This window comes from Epinephelus lanceolatus, chromosome 13 (genome assembly GCF_041903045.1).
Source record: "Epinephelus lanceolatus isolate andai-2023 chromosome 13, ASM4190304v1, whole genome shotgun sequence".
NCBI classification, from domain to species: Eukaryota; Metazoa; Chordata; class Actinopteri; order Perciformes; family Serranidae; genus Epinephelus; species Epinephelus lanceolatus.
This window is the reverse complement of record NC_135746.1, coordinates 20,376,232-20,399,854: the sequence shown is the minus strand read 5'-3', so window position 1 is coordinate 20,399,854 and position 23,623 is coordinate 20,376,232. Positions and strand designations below refer to the sequence as shown.

General features: G+C 41.7%; 1 protein-coding gene across 1 annotated transcript in view; it reads right to left on the bottom strand.

Annotated features, from left to right (window-relative positions):
• eva1aa (eva-1 homolog A, regulator of programmed cell death a) overlaps positions 1–23,623 on the bottom strand; it is a 113,852-nt gene that overhangs the window by 76,107 nt on the left and 14,122 nt on the right. Inside the window, exons 2-3 of the mRNA XM_078173860.1 lie at positions 3,824–4,047; positions 560–683 (exon numbers count right to left, since the gene is read on the bottom strand). Of these exons, the coding sequence (XP_078029986.1) occupies positions 560–683; positions 3,824–4,047 (348 nt within the window). The remainder of the gene's footprint in view (positions 1–559; positions 684–3,823; positions 4,048–23,623) is intronic.

Here is a 23,623-nt window from a genome sequence, read left to right as displayed (position 1 = left end):
GGCTTTGCAAAAGGTCAATTCTGGCTCAAACTCTAAATCACTGATATGTTCTGAATGTTGCATTCAGTTCCTTTAAAACAGCTTAGTGTGACACACTCAAATGAGGAGAAACATGCAGAGGATAAATATATATTTTGACATAAAATCCATTTAAAGACACGTTTAGAATCAGACAAATCAAACTTGACATTAATCATAGCTTTCTCATGCTGCTCTGCCTCACTGCTTTTCACTGAGAATACTGATGTTTTTTCAGTAGATTTTTCCCTTTGAGGGGCATGATGTAAAATCTGCAAATACTCTGTTACATGTACACTTTAAATATAAATTATATTTCAGTTAAAATCATGCCTACGTCTAGAGTAACCAGAATGTGGACATGAATTTCCTTTGACAGTTAATGTTGTCATATATTTTGTCTCAAGTGCAAATACAGTGACCCTACCACTGTTGTATTTCTGACTAAATGTGGAGGTGTGTGGGAAAAGAGAAAACTGTCCCAGCACAGAGAGGGACAGAAATGTGTCACTTTCAAGATACAAGACGATGAGGGACTTACTAGGTCTGCATTTGTACCAGACAATGAGGTATTTACTGCTGCCAGGACACTGGTCTGTCCCAAACACGCGGCTGTTGACAAGGACTTGACAGCTCCTTCTGTCTTGGCACTCGTCCAGCATTTTCTAAAGAGGGAAAGAGTGACAGAGAGTGGGAGAAGACCAAAGAGAGGTTTAGAGGGAGAACAATAAGCCAACAATGGTGAGACCAGCAGCGGGCAAAACCTAAAACCACTTCAAACAGGCTGCGTATGGCCATGGGAATACGGAGGAGAGGAGCAGGGAAAGAGAAAGCTCCAGTCCACTCATTTCCTGGCATCCTTTTGCTTCTCTGGTTTCATCATCTTTGGCCGGCTGTAGCCCAGGTGAGCACATTCCAGCACAATACCTTCTCTGGTACTGAAATCCCACTCACTAGAGGAATGACTCAATGGATTCTGTTCAGAGCCTTCCCCGAATTTAACATGAAAGGAGACGCATCTGCTATAATAGATCATGGAATGCAGAGGGAGAAATAAAGAACATTTATGTGTTTCCCCCAAAGATGCACCAAATACACCTGCATGGGATTTCTTGACAATAAATTTTTTTAGAAAAAGGCGACCTAATATTTCGGATAACATTCACCAGGGATACATAGATCTCTGAATCACATATCATTAAATGCTTATCTTTACATCCGCAAGGCCACACACTGGCTACAATTACATACACACCCTTACATACCCTACTCCAAAAAAGTTAAAATTCCTACTAAGCTTTGCATCATGATTGGACTTTTTTAATTTTCCACCTGTGGCGGCCTTGTTCGGCTGTGCGAAAGCAGCCTTCCTTTTTCATTTCTCCAGCTACCTTCTGTAGAGAGGTCAGCGTTGCGAATTTGCTCACATCCAAAAACCTGTTGATATCAAATTCTTTCATGATGTTTAACAGTAGGCTTGATCCAAGAACTAGAAACCAGAAATGTGGGCTTTTCTTTTAGGCATGCATTTCTACACCAGCCTTGCAAACTGTTGCCTAGTTGGTTTGAGTACAACAAATCCATGACAACGTACAGAGTTCACTATAAACAGACAAGAGGCTGCATGTTGCAAACTGCAATAAAACCCCCAATTGAGGCTGAATGCTATGTATACATGTCCAAAGAATGCTCCATACACCTGAATAATATTGGCCTATCTCAAATGTCTTAATCCGAAAAAGCCTAATTCAGAATATCCAGACAGAATATGCTGTTTACATGACCCGAATCAAATTCAGAATGTTGTCATATTCAGAATAATAGTGAAAGTGTGCGTGGAAACGTTGTCATTGAGAATCCATTTCAAGTGCTGCAATGCTGGATGCTGCTACCACATTTTTAATGTGACAATTACTTAGATTAGTCAAATGATTGAATGACTAACTGATTACTTGATTGCCAGAAAACCAATCTGTGACTATTTTCATAATCAATTCATCAATAAAGTCATTTATCAGGTAAAAATGCCAAACATTTGCTACTTGCAGCTTCTCAAATGCAAGGATCTGCTGTTTTCTCCCTGTTCAATAGGCCTATTGTTGTTTATCAAATACCTTTGGCTTTTGAACCATTGGTCACACACACAAAAAACATTCTGAAGAAGTCATTATAATCATTAGATTAATGATCAGTTGATTACTTCCCTTTAAGTATGATCTCCCAGGAAAATGAAGGCTCAGTTAATAGCACAAAGAAAGTGTGTCAACCATTGTGCAACAGAAACAGGAATAGGAAAGTGCTTTTGTTTTACCTGGTGATCATAAGTGCTATATCATAGGCAACTGGACTTGCTTGAGGCTTTGAGCAAGTCCAGTTGCCCACAAACATTACCATGACCTTGATGACTGAGAATCTTCACTGACATGTTGCCAATCAATTTGGGAAGAGTGCCCTTCAACTTACAGGAATTCGAAAGAGCATCTAGGAAACTGTCTGATTACAAAGCAAGTCCACTTGCCTTCCATATAGCACTTATGATTACCATGACCTGGATGACTGAGAATCTTCACCGACATGTTGCCAATCAATTTGGGAAGAAAGCCCTTCAAATGGTATGGGAATTCGAAAGAACATCTCGGAAGCTGGCTGATTACCAAGCAAGTCCAGTTGCCTACCATAGGCTATAGCACTTATGATTACCATGACATGAATGAGTGAGAATCTTCACCGACATTTTTTAAATGGTAGCTATCTGTAGCTATCCCCAGATATCAGAAGTGACAGTGTAAGTTCTTTGCAGTTACTATCCCCAGAGCGGAAATGGTGGATGGTGAAACAACCACAGTTACTGTGGAAACTCCACCCATCAAAAGAAAAAGAGCCCCGTTGCTAAGCTCTGAGGAAAACGGAAGGTAATCTGGTTGTCTTAGCGACAGTGGTGCCAACAACAATACCACCTGCAAATGCTATGTGGTGAAAAGTTGAAAAGTTGTCTGTTTCCACTTAAAAGGAGAATGAAAATAACCATTAGATTGAGATGCCCTTGAACTAGGCATTTTTATATGGAGACATTCATGTAATGCCAACAAACCAGGGGTCATGAACAGGTGGTACAATGGGATTCTTCAGGGTTGTACTAATGTGGGTGGCGCAGCAGTCAGTCATTCTCTCACTTCAGCACAATGCACTCTCTGTGTCTGTGCATTCATGGCTGTCCTGTCTATTATGGAAACGGAGGGTGTTCGACGCTAGAAGGCAGGGGGACTAAGAATAAACCAAACAACCGAATGAATGCTGAACAGGATGTGTTTGTTTGTGTGTGTTTGTATTGGTGCTGCAAAGCAGGGGTTCCAGTCCAGCCACATCCCAATTTAGGAGAGGATGCTAAGGCAAAGACCCCATGAAATCGCTTTGTGTCATGGGAACAAGCATGCTTCCTCTTTAGAGGGTGTAATTTGCCGGAAAACGTCCTCACAAAGCATTACATAATCAGTAGTCCTCCAAAATATAACCCTTGGCCAATTTGACCATTTTACAGGACACTTTCTCCCAGAAGGATCTGCAGCCCACAAGTGAGGGTGTACATGTGTGTGAGGGGTGCACTAACTGAAGGAGGGAAGCCATATAAAGATATGAGATCAAGGTCTAGGGAAGCATGGGAAACACTGGGGATAAATTCAGAGACCTGTACAAAATTAATTTAGGCTTCAAGGTTAAAAAATGAGGAAAAGTAACCAAAATGGTGACAAAACAATCCTTTCCTGACACAAAACACTAGCAGAAACGTGTGAGCTTCGTTATTTACCTGTAGTGCGGTGGACACAGAACAATATCGGTCATCCTCCCGACCGTTATACGAACTTAGGAGGGCTTGGTAGGTCTGGGGGCACTGTTGGGGGTCAGAGGCGCCTCTCCTTCCGTAGAAAGCTGATTGGACGGTGATGGTGGTGCGTGGTGGGCAGCGAACAGACAGGAAGTCTCCGTCACAGGCCTGCTCGGTGTAATTCCTCAACACTTTGGACAGGTAGCCTATGAGACAGGAAAATGGCAAATCAGCTGTTGCCTCAAACACTTTGACCGTCACTAAAGATTTATTACGGCCCTGCATTTTACTCTAACGTCATATTGCAGAGAGGGTTGGTAAGGCTGCCTTCTGAACATCAAAGATTCGAATCATCATCGATGTTTAGATTTTTCAAGTCGAGCAGTCCTCTATTTATTGTTTGTTTGTATGGGTCTGTCAGTTTGTAGTGTACTACAGAGTGAACGCTCCTTGCTTTCATGCTGCTCTCCAGTACAGGCAGCTGCAGACCCAGACCCAGGGTAAGTCTGAATGCTCCGAGAATAAGAGGCTTTCCCGCTCAGGCTCCAAGATAATGTTACCTTTTGCCTTCTGCCTAGAGGTAAAAAAAAAAAGTCACCTGAAATGAGTTGGCATTTTACCACTCACAATTCTCTAATCTCCAAGTCAATGGTTATTTTGAATAGTTTTTTGGTTAGATACCTTAAATAAGGTCTGTGGTTAACACAAGTTAATGATTGATTGATTTACAACATAAAATATGGTAGTAAACACCCCACTCTTGAACACTGAAATTGTTCAGAATTGTACAAAAAAATGTGTAAGTTTCATTAATTTCTGTTTCCCACAGAGCTTATTTTCGACAGTAATCCAAACTGCATTGGAAAAACCCTCTAGGCTTTTTGACAAGGGAACCAGCGCGATGCTAGCTTCCATGTCGGCCTACAGATAAACGTCACCCCTGGAACTCTCTGTAGTATATGAAGTAAGCCCCCTAGTGTTCAACATAAGGAAATGCATCTTGTTACTGTTAGAAACTGCAATGCGGAAATGGCAGAAAAGGTAATTTTGATGTTTTTTTTGCCATCCAATCTTGTTGAATTTGCTCATGGAGCAGTACAGAGACAAAAACAAGACCAATAGTGCATGGTGACAAATAAGCGAGGAGTTAGCCTGATAGGTGTGTAGTCAGTGTGTGAAATATTTTATTACAAGACATATGACCCACGGTGCATGGACTCACAGCTAGCATGCTACCAGTGTTAGCTTGCTAAGTATGCTGTTGAACATTTCACATAGAAAAAAAATGTATCTGTCGGTTTGTTCCTTTTTATTCTAACTTCCTGTGGGGCAGTGCATACAGTCTGTCCAAAATCTGACCCAAAAAGTTCTAATTTTTCAACGTATTCAAGGCAAATTCCAGACCAATAAAACAAAACAAACAATGAAAACTGAAGACACAAACACATCAGAGATCACAGAGGTTCTCATAAGAATGAAAGGACCTCTGGTTGACTTGCATACAGAGCTATGTGGAGCTTTGAATGTCCCTCTGAACCCTGTTCAAACTATCAAACTCTATATTTAAAAAAAAGGAGCAAACAGTCAAATATTTGTATTGAACAGCCACATCTGAGCCGACTGACATGATTCTGAGTTGGGTACAGCCCTAGCTGGCAGCATGCTACAGCTTCCTGTGATCCTTTCTGTTCAATAATGGAGTGTTTCCATGGACATTTGGTAGTGCTGCATATCAGCAAGCCCTGACAGATCACTGCTTACATCTGAAAGACGCCTCCAGGCCCAGAATACCGCAATAACACAGGCAGGGTAAAGCTTTAGCTTATTTAGCTGTTAGCGTCAGCCCTCCAGTCATGGCTGTAGAACATACTCTTATCTGTTTGATATTAAAAAATACCTGCTGAGGATGACTTTTAAAGCCTGACATTATTACACTTTTTCTACAAGGATACTGAGCATATAGACCGACTTACGGGGCTTTTTCTACAGATTTGCGTCAGGGTTCTGAAGGAATTTAACGCATTGCTAACTACACAATGCACCGTTATTTGCATGCAGGTAACAATGTTCACTTGCACCACACAACCAACTGGTAACAAGACTGCAAACAGAGACATTTTATAAAAAACATCTAATGGAAGAAGAACCGCATGAACTTTTCTCTAACCTTGGAGGCTGCTTCGAATCAAATAAAAGCTCTCATTCTTTCAAAACACTGAAGTCTCTCAGCTTTGCCATTAAGAGTCTTTGAGAGCTGCCAGTCAGCCTGTCAGTCACACAGGAGAGCTGAACCCATCACAAAGCCACCATTAACATTCCAGCCTGGGAGAAGGAAAAGCACAGATAAAGGAGAGAGCTGATCCCCCGGCCACTGTCATGTCTTTCTGGACTTATCTGGAACGTTTATGTGCTGGCTGCTGCAGAGGAGGAACAATTTCCAAATTCATTCAGGTTTTAATATCTAAATTAAACTCATTATGCGACAATTTAATTCATTTATTTAGGAAAAATGCAACTATTTCTACATGTTCAACAACTGAAAACTTCCAAAGCGAGCTCAAGCTTCCTGCTAAGTGCTCTGTAAACACATTTACAGGAAAGTCAACACACACACAGACACACTGTGATTCAATTACCTGTATTTGGTTAGTGTTTGGTAGGGAAGAGGAAACAACATCGTTCTCTAACACACGTTAGCACGCATGCACGTACACACTTGGATAAACACCAAACACACGCACATTGTCCCCTTATCACCATGGCCACAGTTAAAAGAAGGAAGGGAAACGAGAGACATTCTCAGGCTTTGAAAGGTCAGAGTCTCTAAATAGAGATGGTTATTGAACCACCATTGCTCGCAGTAACAGGCCTCCACCTGTGGCTGGGCTGTGAAAGGAGGGACAGGTGCGCAGTTTATTTAGAGATAATTTGCATGCTGCGTACTGAATTATCAGGATGTAAAGTCCAAACAGCAGCTCTCTTTAAATACTGCTAAAATTTAGACACAGTACTGTTCAAAAATTTAGAATTGCCTGCCAAAAAAGCTTGATTGGGTACAGACAGATGGCTGAGATGACTAATTTTAAATGGTTTTTCATGCTTTTGCAAAAAAAAAAGCAAAGTTTTGTACATGGAGAACTAGATGTTGTACAATGGTTTATCTAGGAGGACAGGCAGAAAGAGACAATGATCCTTCTGAGCACCAGTTACCATAAGAAGAGAGGAAATCAACTGTGTTCCGGTAAAGAAACTGGAAGCTTAGCATCAAAACATGCAGATTTAAATACGAGCAGGATCCTCTTCCAGTGTCAGGTGCACAAACATGCCTATAACCAGCTGGAATTAAAGGGCAACGTGTTGCTTTGGCCAGGCTATTCTTCAAACTTCACAATAAAATTGAAGGTTAGTCTGGGACAGGGGAAGGCACCCTGCAGCTCTGGAGCTACATGATGCTCTCTGGCCCCTCTCCCTTGGCTCCCTGTGGCTTTGGCAAAAAAAAATCACATGGAATTAAATCATGGTTGTTTTCTTGTTGTTGTCTTGGCCCTAATAAATTTTGCTGAACCTCAGCAGTGGCTACAGTAGTCTTGAGTTTCCCTCGCTTGGCTAGCTATAGATTCCAAATTCAGTAAAAGTTAAGTGAAAGTTTCAGAGACAAATAGAGAATTTAATAGTGCACAGATAGTCTCATTGGCTTTCACCGCTAACGCTGCAGAGTTAACGTACCACGTAATAGCAAATAACCCGCTGCAGACCTGGTAAAGCGTTTATGAAAATAGGCTACTTGAGACATAATAGGCTGCGTTGCCATAGGACTTAAATATGTTTTGCAGCTCTAGGCAGTTTTTCAAATGATTTTTGGTCAAAAATGGCTCTATTGATAGTAAAGGTTGCTGACACCTGGTCTAGGGTTGGAGGGACAAATATTCATGGGGCTTGGGGTCCCCTCCCAGGAAACGTAGGGCATTAGACACTGAATTTTCTGGATTTCTGTGAATTTTTATGAATCAATTTGTGCCTTTTCTGCATCAATTTTTGTGCAAATGTCTTTAATTTTGTCAAAATAATACTCGTCTGCTACTTTTTTGTTTTTATTGGGGGTGGGGACATATGCACGTTCTAAATATTGAACTGGACGTGTCCCCTGCACCGCTATTGGAATTGGATCAGAGACGTTCAGCTGTACATACTCAGGACTGACAAATCATAGTTTAAACCTATTCAATCTAACCAGTAGCTGGCTGCAGAGGGCCAAAAACAAAAATGACTTCCCATAATATATAGAGCCCAAATGTACCATTGTGGTCCTATAATGATCAAGGGTAACATAGGCTTTTCTGGACTAGAAAAAAATTCAAACTCAGAGGGTATTTTGGGGAAAAATGGTTATCATCTCCTCCTGTCATGCAGCACTGTAAATGGAAGGTTTAACCATTTCATTCCACTTATTTTGGGGAAAAAAACTAATTCAACTTAATGAATACAGTTTTTTTGCAAGTGTTAAACCATTGTGAAGGAAATAAGAAAAACATCAATATAAAAAGTGATTCTAAACTTGCATCATATTGCATTAAAAATCACTGAAATCCGTAAACTCTGAAATAAGTTGAGATATGAACATGTAATGTAGGTGTTTGGATTTGGATGATGAAACATTTTCTCTTTGTGTCACCCAATTTAACATGAAAAGGGGACATCCGATTTTTTTATGGCGTCACTATTGAAAATCTTGATTCTTTCTTTCAGTCGTGTCGGCTTAACTAGTTTCTCCTCCCACAGTGATCTCCCTCTCACACACAGGTCTGCTCTGCCTGCCACATTCCACACAGGGTGAGAGGGAACTTGGCATTCCCCCTGGCAGCGAGACCACACACACACACGCACACGCACACAGAGAGAGAAAACGTCAACACAAACAACGTGGTAGGAACAAGCCTCTCCTCTTGGCTCTCGAGGCCAGGGTGTGTGTGATGTGCTGGTGTAACAGTATCACATTATTAAGGCTGGTTCTTGGCGAAGTGCCAGTGCCATGAGAGACCACGAGTTTGCGTGGCCCTCCAGCTAACCGTGCCTCGGGTACAGCGGCGTAGCCATGGGAACGGCCGAGGTTATGAAGAGAGTGAAACGGAGAGGGCTGAAGACAGATGATTAAATTCGCGCAGGCCACTCGGAGGAGGAGGAGCTTCTTGAAGAGAGAGCGCCGCAAACACACCGATACGCCGTCCTCCACCCTACAGAGTGGGACGAAAAGCAAACAGATTATCTCACACAAACCCTCAGGTGCTTTCTAAAGAATCCGTTTCTCTTTTCCACCATCCCACCCTCCTCCCACTCTCCCTCTGTCTCCCTCTCTTTTCTTCAGGATCGTCACTATTGTTCCCTTCACGCTACCTGTTGACTGAACCCTCCTTTCAAGGCCAACAAATCAGGCGGGGTTAAGGCACCTGTGTAAACCGCCCAGCCAATGACAGGTGTCCCTCAGAGGCAGAAGGCTGAACAATGCTGGAGGAACACCCAGGCGTCTCTCCTCCTCGGTTTCTTTTCATGTGGGGCCAGACTCCTTCCTTAACTAGCTCTCTGCCCTTTCCCTTGACAAAAGCACCGCACTATTATGTCTGCTGGTTTGTTTATTCGGTCATTAAAAGACAGGAGGTTGCGGTCGCGATGCTGGTCGTGCACAAACAGGTCGCCCTTGTCGTGATCTGGATTGAAAGGCGTGCGAGGTCCATTTAATCTCTGCACAAGCAGCAGAGGGATTTGTTGTAAACACAGACAACAGCACCTGCCTTTTGTATCTATTGCCCGACACAGATGGGATCTTGTCCTATGATGCGACTTTAACCTGTCAGTAGGTGGAAATGTCCACGCTTGAGCTTCAATCTTTCTGGTAAAGCCAGAAATCAGAGGCCCTTGTGATTGTTAGCTCCTCATTTGTGGTCATGTGGTGACCCTAAAGTGTGACCCAGTGATGGCGGAGGTCAGGTATGATGGAGATTAGTGACGGGCCGCTGTGTTGTGTCAACACGACACAGAAAGAGGCCTGTTGGAGAAGGCTTTCCTCCCTGGGAATCACTGATTAGTCACAACCGGGTGCAGGTCACATACCAATGCTAATTTACAGCAGCGTGTGGGTAAATATGCTCCTTCACTACTTCTATATTAAGTAGGCTTGTCACAATATCAGGAAGTTAGTACTCGATTCCAATAACAGTGACATTCCATGATTCTCGATACTTCTTTTCCCTGATGACCTACCCATACTTATACACAGACTTATACTCGTGGGTTCATGACATGTTGTGCGCAAGGACACATATATACTGTATATTAACATTTTGTCGCTCCATTGTTGTTGTTGTACATATAGATGTGACAGTTGGTCTTTGTGGTATTTGTCCGCCCATCTTCCACTGTGATTGTATGGCTGGGTAAAAAGTGATAGTGTCGAGTGGGGCATTTTAGCCAAAGCTGAACATTTTTTAACCAGAAAAAACAGTAAATGCACAGCAATGGGTGCAGAATAAACACTCAGGTATAAATATGTGCCACTTTCCTTGCAGGTCTCAGGAAAACAGACTTTTCCTCTAGACGAGTCAAGATGTAGCCATCGCCATCTCCCACGTGCTATTGTTGTTCCTCCATGCATGTTGCCATCCTTCTTCTTTCTTCAGCATTTATCAACAGACTAGAACATTTGTAGGTACATATGCGGCCCCATCATGTGCAGAAGAACTGCATCCCTGATACCTACGGTATTGGAAAAATACGAGTACCGTCACGTTTTAGAACTTTGGCGTCAATTTGGTATAAGAGTGTCATCCAAGGATCTTAAGACAGTCCTAATATAAAGCTCTCCTCCAGCTGGAGCTTCCACTACAATTAGGGCTGCCCCCCAATAGTCGACCAAACGTTAGTCCACCAAAAAGTTCATAAGTCGGCAAGATTTCATTGGTCGCTTAGTCGCAAAGAAAAAGGTGAAACTCTATTAGGAGCTGCGCCTTATCAAAATAAATCAAAACCTTAATTTGAAAGGACAGACACAGGAAGTAGCCACGCTCAGCAGTCAGACAGGAGTCACATTACAAACCAATCACAGCCGACAGATATCCTTCCCTTCTTCTGTAAATATTCAGTCTGATAAATACGGAAAAGTTGATCATGTTAGTGCAGGGCGACCCAGAGCTGTCCCACGGACGATAGGCCTACACACTTATAAACAGCGCCTGGAGGAAGATTAGCTCTGCACACGGGATTTCAGGTAAACAGGCTATACAATGCTTGTCAAGGTTGCTTGGCAACCTCAGACACAACCTGCCGCCGTGCTCTTGAAAACTGGCACAAAAAAGGTACAAGAGTAGCGTCCAGCGCCTGACCTCATGTTTTCCAGGCATTAAAGACCCGGAATGTGTACAACCCCAGATTTCCAGGGCTGGTACCTGTGGTTATTCCACAGGCTAGTTAATAACATGTCGGGCAGGAAATCCAAAGTGTGGGATCATTTTGAGAAGGTGAAGGACGAACCCAAGGTGATATGTAAACTCATCTTCATTCGTCGACTACAAACATGACGTATCATCCGAAACATGTCAGTAGCTACATGCCCATTAGCCACTTAGCACAATCATTACTGCTTTGCTGACAGCGTCATTAACAGGCGGCTCGCTCAGTGTGTGACGTGCACTTGTAGATAAAATATAGGCCTATGTTAATATATATATATATATATCTTTATTTACAGACTCCAGGTCCAATGATAAAAACAGACAATAGATTACTAACAAACAGACAAACAAACAATATAGACAGCACTATGTCTGTCCACACACAAATTAAAAAAGGTGCAGTTGTTGAATCCAATATTTCCAATACATAGATGAATGATAATGATTAATGAAGGTTCATTAGTACGGTTTTGTATTTCTCTGTAATGTAGCACAGTGTTAACAATGTTACTGATACTATTCTTTCTCACATCTTCAACTCAAACCATTGTGTTGCCCCGCCCAAAATATATTATTTAATAATCAAATTAATATCGTAAACATGCAGGCGACTAGTCGACTAATGGCCCTAAATGACGACTATTGGTCGACTTGGAATATTCTTAGTCGGGGGCAGCCCTAACTACAATCTTAGCATTCCTTCCTTTCAGGTCACACTAGGAGGAGGCCCTTGCTAACTTCCTCATTGTCCACTAAGCTGAGGTGTTCAGTGTCTGCTAAGAATGAGTACAACAGGTAACTCTGACATGAACTGAAGGCAGGAGGGGGAAGGGGAGGAGGGAGAGAGAGCTTTTTGACTCCAGCTCAGGTGGAGAGTCTGTCTGTTACTCATGCTCAGGGCTTTCCCCCTGCTTTGAAAGATGCCGCCTCCTCCCATTGGTCGAGCCTGGAGAATGAACAATGCACTGCAGCATAAAGTATTACTGACGTGTTATAATAGCGCAGGCTTACTGCTGCTTATTACTCTCCCACTTTTATGTTGCTTGTGAAGTAATGTTTGTAAAGCCTCTTGCGTTGGGCAAGAAAGTATAATATTGCAGAATATTAGAAGATTACAGCTTAGCTTAATGGCTCAAAGTGCCTGTTTATGTTGTATTTTAGAGGTACTCAACTCCCTGTATGAATAAGAGCAACCACTTTAAATAGATTGTGTATATATAATAAAGATATATCTGTAACAACACCTCAAAACACACTCCATAAAAAGTAACCAAGAGGCTCTTGAAAGCTAAAAATGAAACGCTGTACCGTGTTTCATCTTGGTACATTAGGTATTTAGGCATTTACAGCTTCATGACTTTATTGGTGTTATTTTAAGCAAATTATAGCCATCAAACCATCAAATGTTCAAAGATGCAGAGCTGCAGGCCTGCTGCTGGAGGAGGAATTCCCTTTAAGTCATGATTACTGGGGAGAGCGGAGGTTTCCCTCAAAAGAGCTGGCTGCACTCTGGCAACACTCTAGAGGAGGCTGGTGGAGATGAAGAGGGGAGGAAGACGGTGAAAAGTAGAGAAGACGATGAGTGACGGAGAATGAAAGTGGTAGATAAAGACATGCTGATTCCAAAAAGACATGCTAAATAATCAAGTGTTGATTTAAATTATGAGAAGATGTAGAGAGACTAAACGACAGCATGCTGCTCATGAGAAAAAAAGAGCCGAGAGATCTCTTAAAAGTCGCTGCTTACAGGATGTGGCAGCAGAGGTCCAAAGGCCAGAGCGGGTGGCTTTAGGCCCTGTAGTAATTACTTTTCTCCACAAACCACAGAGGCGTCACAAAGACCTGGGGCACGGCATGCCATTTAGATAAAACAACCCCTGCTTCTAAATCATATGCGGTCAAAACTCTGCATTCACCTCTTCAGGCCTGAACTTTAGCTGAATACATGGTGGCTGAATGAGACAGGTTGATGAGGTGTGCCGACATGTAATGCGACCTCAAACACGAGAAGGAAAAAGGAGTGTAAGTTCACATGGACGCCACAAAGGACACGCCGCTGACACAATGGACATGATGTCAAAGGAAGGCTACGAGCAACTGCCGCTGCAAAGATGCCAGTCCTCTCTGCTAAGCCATTCAGATTTGGGTCTAAAAAAATGCATTCCTAAAATACATTGCATTCCTCTGCGTACAATACATTAGTCTTGCTACTATCGTCACGTTTTGGATTAGCCTACTTTCTCCTAATCGTGCTATGGGGCAGAAAAAGAGCACAGACATATTTTGCTTAAACCCAAGCAGTTAAATTTCAGTCAGAGCAGGATTACACTTTAAACTATTAAAGTACTGTAAATGGGTAGCTCACTGAAAGTTCTTCAGTAAATGTTGAGTGGAACCATCTTAGATTTTTTGCATGACTGTTGTGAATTTACAACCGTGCAGCAGCTTGTCATTTTGGTTCAGAGCTTGCACACATTTGAGGAGGGGATGATAGAAGGCATGACAGCTAAGATCGACGGCTGTCGTAGGCCACTGATTTTGACCAACAAAAGTGGTTGTATTAAAAGCAGATTTTTTTTTTAACAAGAATCCAGTACATTTCCAGCTGTGTTTGCTGCGACAAAAGCAGGCATTTAAACTAGAGTTCAGGACATTTCCAGCTGCGTTTCTAGTGTCAAAACCAAGTTGTTTTTTTTTTTAAGAGTTGAGGACATTTCCACCCAGGTTTGTAGTGACAAAAGCAGGTATCTTCTAATAAGAGTCCATTTCCAGCTGTGTTTGGGCTACAAAAGTCTGTATTTTTTAGAAAGAGTTCAGGACATTTCCAGCAACAAAAGTCTGTATTTTTTAAATAGAGTTTAAAACATTTCCAGCTGGGTGTGTAGCGACAAAAGTCTCAACTAGAGTTCAAGACGTTTCAGTTGGGTTTCTAGCGTCAAAAATGGGTATTTTTTTAAAGTTTGGGACATGTCCAGCTGGGTTTGTAGGACAATATCAGGTATTCTTTTTAACACGAGTCCAGTACATTTCCAGTCAATATTTTTTAAATTGAGTTTTGGACATTTCCAGCTGTGTTTGCGGCGACAAAAGTCTAGTTTTGTGTAGAGTTCAGGACATTTTCAATTGTGTTTCTAGTGTCAAAATAGGTATTTTTTAATGAGTGTTTGGGACATTTCCAGCTGTGTTTGTAGCTACAAAAGAGATATTTTTTCAAGTAGAGTTTGGGACATTTCCAGCTGGGTTTGTAGAGACAATATCAGGTTTTTTTTTTTTTTTTTTTTTTTTTTTAACAAGAGTCCAGTACATTTCCAGCTGTGTTTGCAGCTACAAAAGAGATATTTTTTTTAAATAGAGTTTGGGTGATTTCCAGCTGGGTTTCTAGCAACAAAAGTCTGTATTTTTAAACTAGAGTCCAGGATATTTCCAAGAACAACAAGAACCTAATACATTTCCAGCCATGTTTCTAGCAACCAAACTGGGCATTTTAAGCCAAAATATGATGTTTTCCTAACACTAATCAGGCGGTTTTTGTGCCTACACATGACCACACAATAACCACAGCATTGTCACAACATAAACTTGAAAACTGTGATGTAAAAAAACAAAGTTTAAACATATCCACTACATATGAAAGGTAAAAATAGAACATATCAATGGTTTGCAGAAATGTACAATGAAAACTTTTATTCTGGTTTTTTGGTAGTGAAGAGCTGAGTCAAATTTCACAGCTGGGTGATAATTCTCTGCAGGTTTGTTGCTATAAGAAACTCCTGCTACATTACACATAGTCATTTTATCCAGTGTTAACAGAAATATTAACCATAGGCACTATTACTTTTAAAAAAACACGTCAGGTGCTTTAATCCTTCTATTGTAAAATGTAAAAACCTACACACATTTTGAATTAAGTTTCCTGATAACCTGTTTTAGAAACAAACTGTCCATGACATATAAATTTACTGTTTATGTACTAGCTGACTGATGATTTTAATTAATATTTTTTTAGTTAACTGTTGCATGTGTATCTGCAGCACAAACCAAAAAGGGTGTGCAAGAAGTGGAGGCTGTACTGTACTGACGGCATTAATGTGTGGCACGTGATGGCTATTCAACTGAGTGAGGTGCAGGATTCCTTGAATACTTACTGAACATGTTAACATACACAGACGCACTGTACACACAGTTACTGAGTGGGTGGGTGGGTGGGGGTTGTCAGCTGAGGGGGCTTATTCACATGAGGTGGGTCCCCTGGATTTAACCCCAGCATTGGTTTTGCTCTTTGACTTCACACTAAACAAAACAACTTCAAATCCTGCTACAGTGTCCTCCCCTTCTCCTCGGGATATTAACCCAGCAGGGGTTTCACACTTTGCTATCAGACTTCACTAAAGACTGATCAAACAACAGCTAATGAGATTGGGAAGAGGAGAAAGGATAGAGAGAAACAACATAATAGAGGACAGTTAGACAATATGAGGGCTCTGCGTACTTACAGCGACATTTATTTGCTGAGGACATTTCTTTAAGTTTCTTTCAGACAGTGGTAAAACTGTGCACACACAAGGGCCGTCTGCAAGCAGCACTTAGATCCTGCATTCATTCTCATCTTTTCCAGATCAGCAGGGGCAGCCATGAAAAACAAAACAAATTCACATGTTTAGATTTGGTTCACCAAAATTCTGTGGTTTGGAAGGCTGCAGATGCGTGTGTGCACCTTTGCATGTGTGTGCACAGTGTGTGTCAACTTCTCAAGATGACGGTCTCCTTCATTTGAACGGCACCCCCCCCCCCCCCCCCCCCACCCCCCCCCCCACCACCCACCCTCCCCAACAGACAGAGACCGGAGCCCGAGCAGCTGAAGTCATTAAAACCAGAGACACAAACACAAACGCTCAGCAGACCCGGTCCTCTCCTCCTCCCTGAGATGGCTTATCTTTCTCACACCTACACACACAAACACACATATACATATACACATAAACCCACAGAGGCATGCAGGGGCACACAAACTTCAACCTGTTGGACACGATCAACAAACTTCCACACCCACTCCTGCCCCCCAGCTCTCCTGAACACGGGTTATTTATTTGCTCACACCATGACGTATGAATCCAACAGAGGCAATCTCCCTCTCTTATAATGGGCTGTGTGTGTTGCGGCCAATGGGTTTTAAAAGGATGAAACTATATAAACTGTTTAAATATACCAAAAGGAAAGAAATAAAGACAAGATGGGGAACACAAGTATTTCACATTGGAACATTTGGAATAAAAGATAAAGTCCGCACACCAGAAGCTGCTCCTTGAACAATTTATTCATGTGTTACGTTTCGGGCCCCTGCCCTTCATCAGACAAGAAGGGCAGGGGCCCGAAACGTAACACATGAATAAAGGAGCAGCTTCTGGTGTGCGGACTTTATCTTTTATTCCATACTTACCTTTTGGTCCAGCACCCAGCATTAGGTTTTTTGGGATGTGCGTGCTACTTTTACCTGACATTGGAACATTTGCTCATATATAAATACAACAATAGGCACAAGGTGGGAAATTAATGTGGGAAACCAACATGATATGTTGCAGTAAGGTGTCGGCTGCCCAGGAAAGCTTCAGGGCTCCTTGGCACAGGTTTACTGGCAGCATGAACACCATTGTTCCAAATAATATTCCCTTATTTGGTGTTTTTTGGCTGCCAAACATGACACTCTAAAATATTCTGTAGCTGTTCAACATGCCAAAGCATATGATTCACATGATTTACATGAAACCATTCAGTTACTCCACATTTGTTATACTTATCCATTAATTTAATGATTGATTTTACAATAAATTATCACATCTGCGTATTAGAATTGCAGCAGAATTAGACGCAAGTAAAAAGTTACTATCCTTTGAGACAGATGCAGTGACACAGAAAAAACTAGGGCTGTGTATTGGCAAGAATCTGGTGTTACGACACGGATCACCACACAGATGTAATGATTCAATACATTACAATATACTGTGATATTGTAAGCAAGGTGATTCATTGCAATTTTTTAAGTCTAAGTTCAGAAGCCTGTTTTATAGGTTTGTTTTTACACCAGTGACATGTTGTTTAGCTTGAGTCTAAAGGCCCGAACATACTCGAGCGGAACATATGCGGAACGGACTCCGCGGAGGTCCGCGCAGACTCAAAGCGGACGTCCGCAAGCCCTCTGTGCGCAAAGCTCAGATTTTAAGACCGCATGGACTCCGCTCTGCGCACCAGTGACTGCTCGGTATGTATTTTTCACATCGCGGGGATTTTTCACGGACATTTTTACAGGAAACTACAACGCTCGAAGTGCGGACATTCCTTGCGGAGTCCGTTCCGCGTACGTTCCGCCCGAGTATGTTCGGGCCTTAAGAGTCAAATGGCTGACGATAGATTACAACACTGCTATCTGGCAATCAAGGGTTTCAATACAACGCAAAATGAACCACTGCCAATAACCTTTGCATTTAAGCCATGAATTAAAAATCCATAGTGCTTTTGTATGATTAGGATTTGGTTTAGATTAACGCTTGGATAAGATGATGAAAACAACAGCACCATGTTAGGGTCAGGGAAAGGAATAAAAATGCAAACTTTAATTGCAGGTTTGTTCACAAAAGTCTGTCTATTGCATGAAGTCGGTAGTGCTACACATCCATCACACCCTTGTACCCTTTTTTCACTAATATTAGCACGTGTCGTGTAGAGTTTTTAAATGCGAGAAAACTTGTTAAAAATAGTAGAACCATGTACACAGCTCTGTAGAAGACGAGTATGTCTTTTTTTTTCTTCTTTCTTTTTTTTTTTTTTTTACTGGGTGTGTCACGTTCATCGCACGGATGGGCCAGAAAACAGGTTAGTAGAAAGCACCATGGAGGCAGCAGTTATTAATCTTTTTTTTTTTTTTATCTCTTACTTATTCATTCTCTCTTTCAAACTCAGTGCCGACTAATTTAGAGTTATGTTTAAGATACATATGATCTTGGACGATGTCTCCCACCCACTCCACAATGTGCTGGTCAGACACAGGAGCACATTCAGTGACAGACTCATTCCCCCAAAATGCACCACAGAGCACCACAGGAAGTTATTCCTCCTCCCTCAGAGTGTCAGCTGCTCTGAGTCAGTAGACTGGCATTTGGACTTTTTAACCTACTGCATTTATAATTCATAATTATCTATTGGGTGCAGTTATTCAACTGCTGCAATATTGAATGTGTATATTAATTCAACATACAATGCACATAACTACATATTTCTTATGTTTAATCTTATTTTATTCTTGTTTATTCTATTGATGTATATATTGTAGTTAAATTTTCACACTTTAAGCCTCAGCACTGTGACAACATAGATTGTATTTTAATATTTTAATCTTTATATCTTAAATACTAGTGTTAAACACGGCAGCATAATTCGCTTTTTTTTTTTATCTTAATGCACACTTCATTTCTACTTTATTTTATTTATTGCTCTATATTCACACTCTTCTTTTTTTTCTTACCTCTTATAATTCTCTTTTCTTTACATTGGAGCGACTGTAACGAATCACAATTTCCCCTCAGGGATCAATAAAGTACTTCTGATTCTGATCCTGGTTCAAGGGCTGCTTGAATGGAGGAATTTTTGGTGGTTTATTATCATACAGCACTGGAAAAGGGGCGAAATTAGCGCCTCCACACAAGTGTTGTATTGCCATCAAAGCCCATCACAGCCAATCAAAGCTAGAGCCAATCAATACCCGTGACTACTGCAGAGTCATTTGACTAGATAGTGAATGCCTATTGTGACTTTTCCTATTAAATACAAAAGTAAGATGTAAGTGGGTGTTAGAGGTTTTTTGTCCAGTGGGAAAGGGACTTTACTTCCCCCCTCACTACATATTGGGTACACTACTTTCTGTGTTAGCACTCACAGTGTTCACATTGGATTTAAATCTTGAGATGCAGAGTCTTTCAATAACGCAACAGTTCCCAGGGACACTGATGCTGCTAAATTTTGAAATGAAAGGATTATTAAGTTTCAATGATACATGCTGGATAATCAAAAAACAGGATTATGATATGATTAATATTAGTTGATATGACTGATGGCAGCAAATTCTAGCTTGCACATCAAACCACAACTGGGCATGATGTTTGCTTCAGTTGTTTCCAGCAACAAGGTGGAGTTCTATCTTCCAGGCAAAAAGACAAGAGACGGGGATTAAATATAGAAAACAGGAGGGATGTCACATGCTAAGTCAGACACATATCAGGTGGGATGAGGAATTTATGCTCTGGAGGAGAACATGAACGCAACACGCTCCTCTTGCTTGTTCACAATCACACACAGCCAAGAAAACAGACCCACACTGAACGGTCTGGCTTAAATGAAACCACAAGAGAAGCTTAGGGCTGACAGTCAAAGGCAGCAAGGCCACAGTTAATATTTCAGGGTTGGCGTTTGCTAATTCCCACAGACAAAGGGAGGACGTCCACCTGTGGGTCTGTTGTCTAAGCTCATCCTGAGGGGGTGACTGGGTATGAAACATCTGCCGGGCTCAGAGATGGCCTCACAGTTGGAACGTGGTCGCAAAGTCTACCCTAGAGAGTCGCCAAAAACCAAACAGTGGTCCCACCCAGGCCCTCCCATGACCTCTGTTAGCACGTGCCTTTCCTTATGACCCCCAGGGGTCAAAGGGCGCTAGGCAACAGGACACTTTTACACTGAGTCTGAGAGCATGTGTGTTTCTTATCATTAATGGGATGGGATGTGGGGGCGAGGGTTGAAAGAGTGAGGGGCACAGAGGTTCCGGGAACACCCTCCCTGATGTTTGGATGCATGTCCAGACGCCCACAGAGACACACAGAGGAGAAAGTGTGTGACGGGTAGAGAGACACAGAGATAGGGAGAGGAAGAGGTATCTGTCATTTTAATGGTCACTTTTACGGCCTGGGAGAATTGAGTGGCAGCCAGACTGCCCCATCACTGACCACAGACCAGCAGACACCAGACAGATGCATCAGTGTGTGAGCTTTATTGTCTTCATTAAGTGAACGACAGATGTGTCTTTCTTCAGCCGTCTTCACCTCAGCGGACTGGGTTTAAGTGATTGTTGGGTGGGGCAGAGGTAGCCTAAGGCTTAGAGAGGTGAGCTTGCGACAGAAAGGTCATTAAGAAACTATCTCCTTTCACTCGTTGTCTCTGCACCTCAGTCAGAGACACGTTCAAGAATTGACCAAATGGTTATATAGTTAGAGTGGGCGGAAAAAGCTCTGCTCTGAAAGAATCTGAATCTAATGGAGAACTAATCCCCTCTTAATTAACACATAGATTAATGTTTAAGTCACCATGAAATGAAAAATACATTTTCTCCAGTTTTAATGTTGTGTCTCTGTGTGAACTGACTGAATTTATCTCATTATATGCTAAATATATGCAAAAATAGTCAGTATCAGTGGAATTTTACATCAGAATCCCTGTCCTTTCTCTTTCTGTAAAACCAGGTTAAAATGAATTCAATGTTTGATGACTCATCCTGCACTTACAAAAGTCCATCGAATCAAATGGGACTTTGGGTGACTAGCTAGCCACACCAGTCATATAAAACTGTACTTCACACTTTGTGAGTTGTAGAAGTAACCTTAAAAAGCAATATGGGGAGGGACAGGAGGGTGTGTGTGCTGGGCAAAACCTCTGTCTTTTACTTCCAAAACAATGTGGCAGAGGTTGAATTCATTCATCTCTCCCTCTTCCTCCTCCTCATCTTATGGCAAAAGAAGTGTGTGTGGAGCCAACTGTCTACTGCAGCTTTGTATCGCACTAAACTGTAAAGAGAGGTTTATACTTGTGCGTCAGCTCTATGCAGAGCCTTTGGCATAGCCTATGCACGCGGCCTACACTGTTGTGAGCATTTATACTTGTGTGGTGGTGTGTCTGTGTCACTCTGCAGTTACACCTCCAAAACACTGGTTGGCGGGGGAACTGCCCATTGGTTCGACAGCCCATTGGTTCGACGGCCCATTGTTCCGACCATATTAAACTCATTGTTCCGAAGTCCGTTCCGAAATCATCATGATGCCCTGTGGTTAAGGTCTGGTTAGGTTTAGGCACAAAAACCACTTGGTTAGGGTCAGGAAAAGATCATGGTGTGGGTTAAAATGAAAAAGAAAGTGACAAACACATAAGCTGTGAGCCTGCTCCGCCTCAAGCCGGTTGCGGCGCACCATACGCCCGCCGCAAGCCGTTCAGCACCGCGGACAGTTGGACTAATGGGATGTCGAACCAATGGGCTGTCGAACCAATGACATGGACCCGGTCGGTGGTGGGGTTTCTGTGAAGTGCTGTAATGTTTGGTTGATTCAAAACATACGTTAAACACACATTAAACATGGCTTAATAGAGACAATTTCAAACACAAGTACACAAATCAGCTTCACTATAACTCGCAGCATTCACAGACAAAGCATTTGTCTTTATCTGGACACATTTTCCCCACAAATATAACATGCTAATGTTATATTTGTGGGGAAATATAACATGCTAATGTTTTTAGCACAAGCCTACAGCATTTTACATTGTATAAATTAGCCCAGCGGCTAGCAGACTTTTCCTCTACTCATATAAGGCGAAGGATATCAGCAACATTTAACAAAGGTTAATGTTACAAAATTTGGCTCCATTCACAACTGTTTTACACTAATCACGTTTTCCAAACAAATACAACATGCTAACGTTATTAGCACAGGCCTATGGCATTTTACATTGTATAAATTAGCCTAGCAACTAGCAGAGATTTTCTCTACTCATATGAGGCCAGGATAAATCACACTGAAGACTTAAAATGCTATCTTGTGGAGGCTTTGTTGTCTTCACAATTTATTGTTTCTTATCTGTGAAATTAATGTAAATTAAATCTTCGTTTCCACTGAGGGAAATGGTTTCAGCTTACAAAAATAGACAGGAGGTCTGCATCACCACGACATGTAGTTACATTTCTAGGGAGGTGCACATCAGGCTACAGTGTAGGCTCTACATCAACGCAGACCCTACACCACAGACACGGCGTCAATTTGACGGAGAAGTATAAATTCTGCTTAAGCACGCCCACTTTTTAATGGCCTAATTGAATACATAAAAGATTTGATTTAAATCACTCTTGTAACTCAATTCAAAACCTCAAAGTTCACTGTGTAATGCATCACAGTACAAAGGACACAAACACTAATACTTTCATTTCACAAGGTCATATACATCAAATTAACAATACCAAAAATATTGCACACAAGGAGGAGGCTGGGGTATTGAAAACGGTGTTGGCATGAGCATATCTGCAAAGTACGAGTGAGAAATGTCAGGTGTAGAGCTGCACAGCTTTGTTGATAAATCTCTGTCGATTGACTAATGTAACCATTTTGTAAGTCATCTTTTAAGCTATTTTCTGATGCCATTTTCCACTTTTCTCTGTTATATATCATTGTAAACAGAACATGTTCTGAACCAAACAAGACATTTAATGATCACTTTGGACTTTGGTAATATGTGATGGGATTTTTTTTTCGCCTTTTCTGACATTTAAGAGACCAAAAAGTTATCCATTGAGAAAATAACTGTTTTATGTTTTTATGTTTTATTTTGGATCCCCATTAGTCTTCACCTAAGTGAAGACTATTCTTCCTGGGGTCCAGATAAGCTGATAAACTGGCAGGTTAATATAAAATAAAAGAAGTTTTTAGTTGCAGCCCGAGTCATGTTGGCTGTGCTTCTGTTGACCACAATGCTTTTGGGAGTCTCCCCGTTGCTCCATCACTTTCTGCCACTCTATTTTTACAAAGCCCACAAAAACTCTTGAATTAATGCAATAACAGCATGACAGCATACCTCTATCAAGGTCCAGGCATGCACTGTGAAGAGAGGAGAGGTATTTCCTTTAAAAAAAAAAAAAAAAAAAAAGAGGTAGAAGTGGGTGGGCACTGAGAGGCTGAGCTTTTTGGGGAATTAACAAGCTTATCGGGGGGCTGTTCTGTGAAAACAAGCAATAGAACAACTCCTGAGGAGCTGAGGGAGTGAAAAGCCATCTGCAGCATGTCCAATGGGACTTAGCAGACTGACCAGACTAAATGTGAAAGCTTACCTTGCTCTATTCATTCAGAGTTTCACGGAGAGTTTGTTTTTGTAGCTAACTGGGGTCTCCTTGGGTAAAACTCCTTGGCTGCTGAATATACAGCCTCCATTTGTACCAAGTCAGCTGCTGCACATAAAACCTCTGCTGTACGACTGCTGCGACTAAAGATTATTTTAATCGTGGATAAATTTTTTGATTGTTTTGCTTTTGTTTTAAAATTAT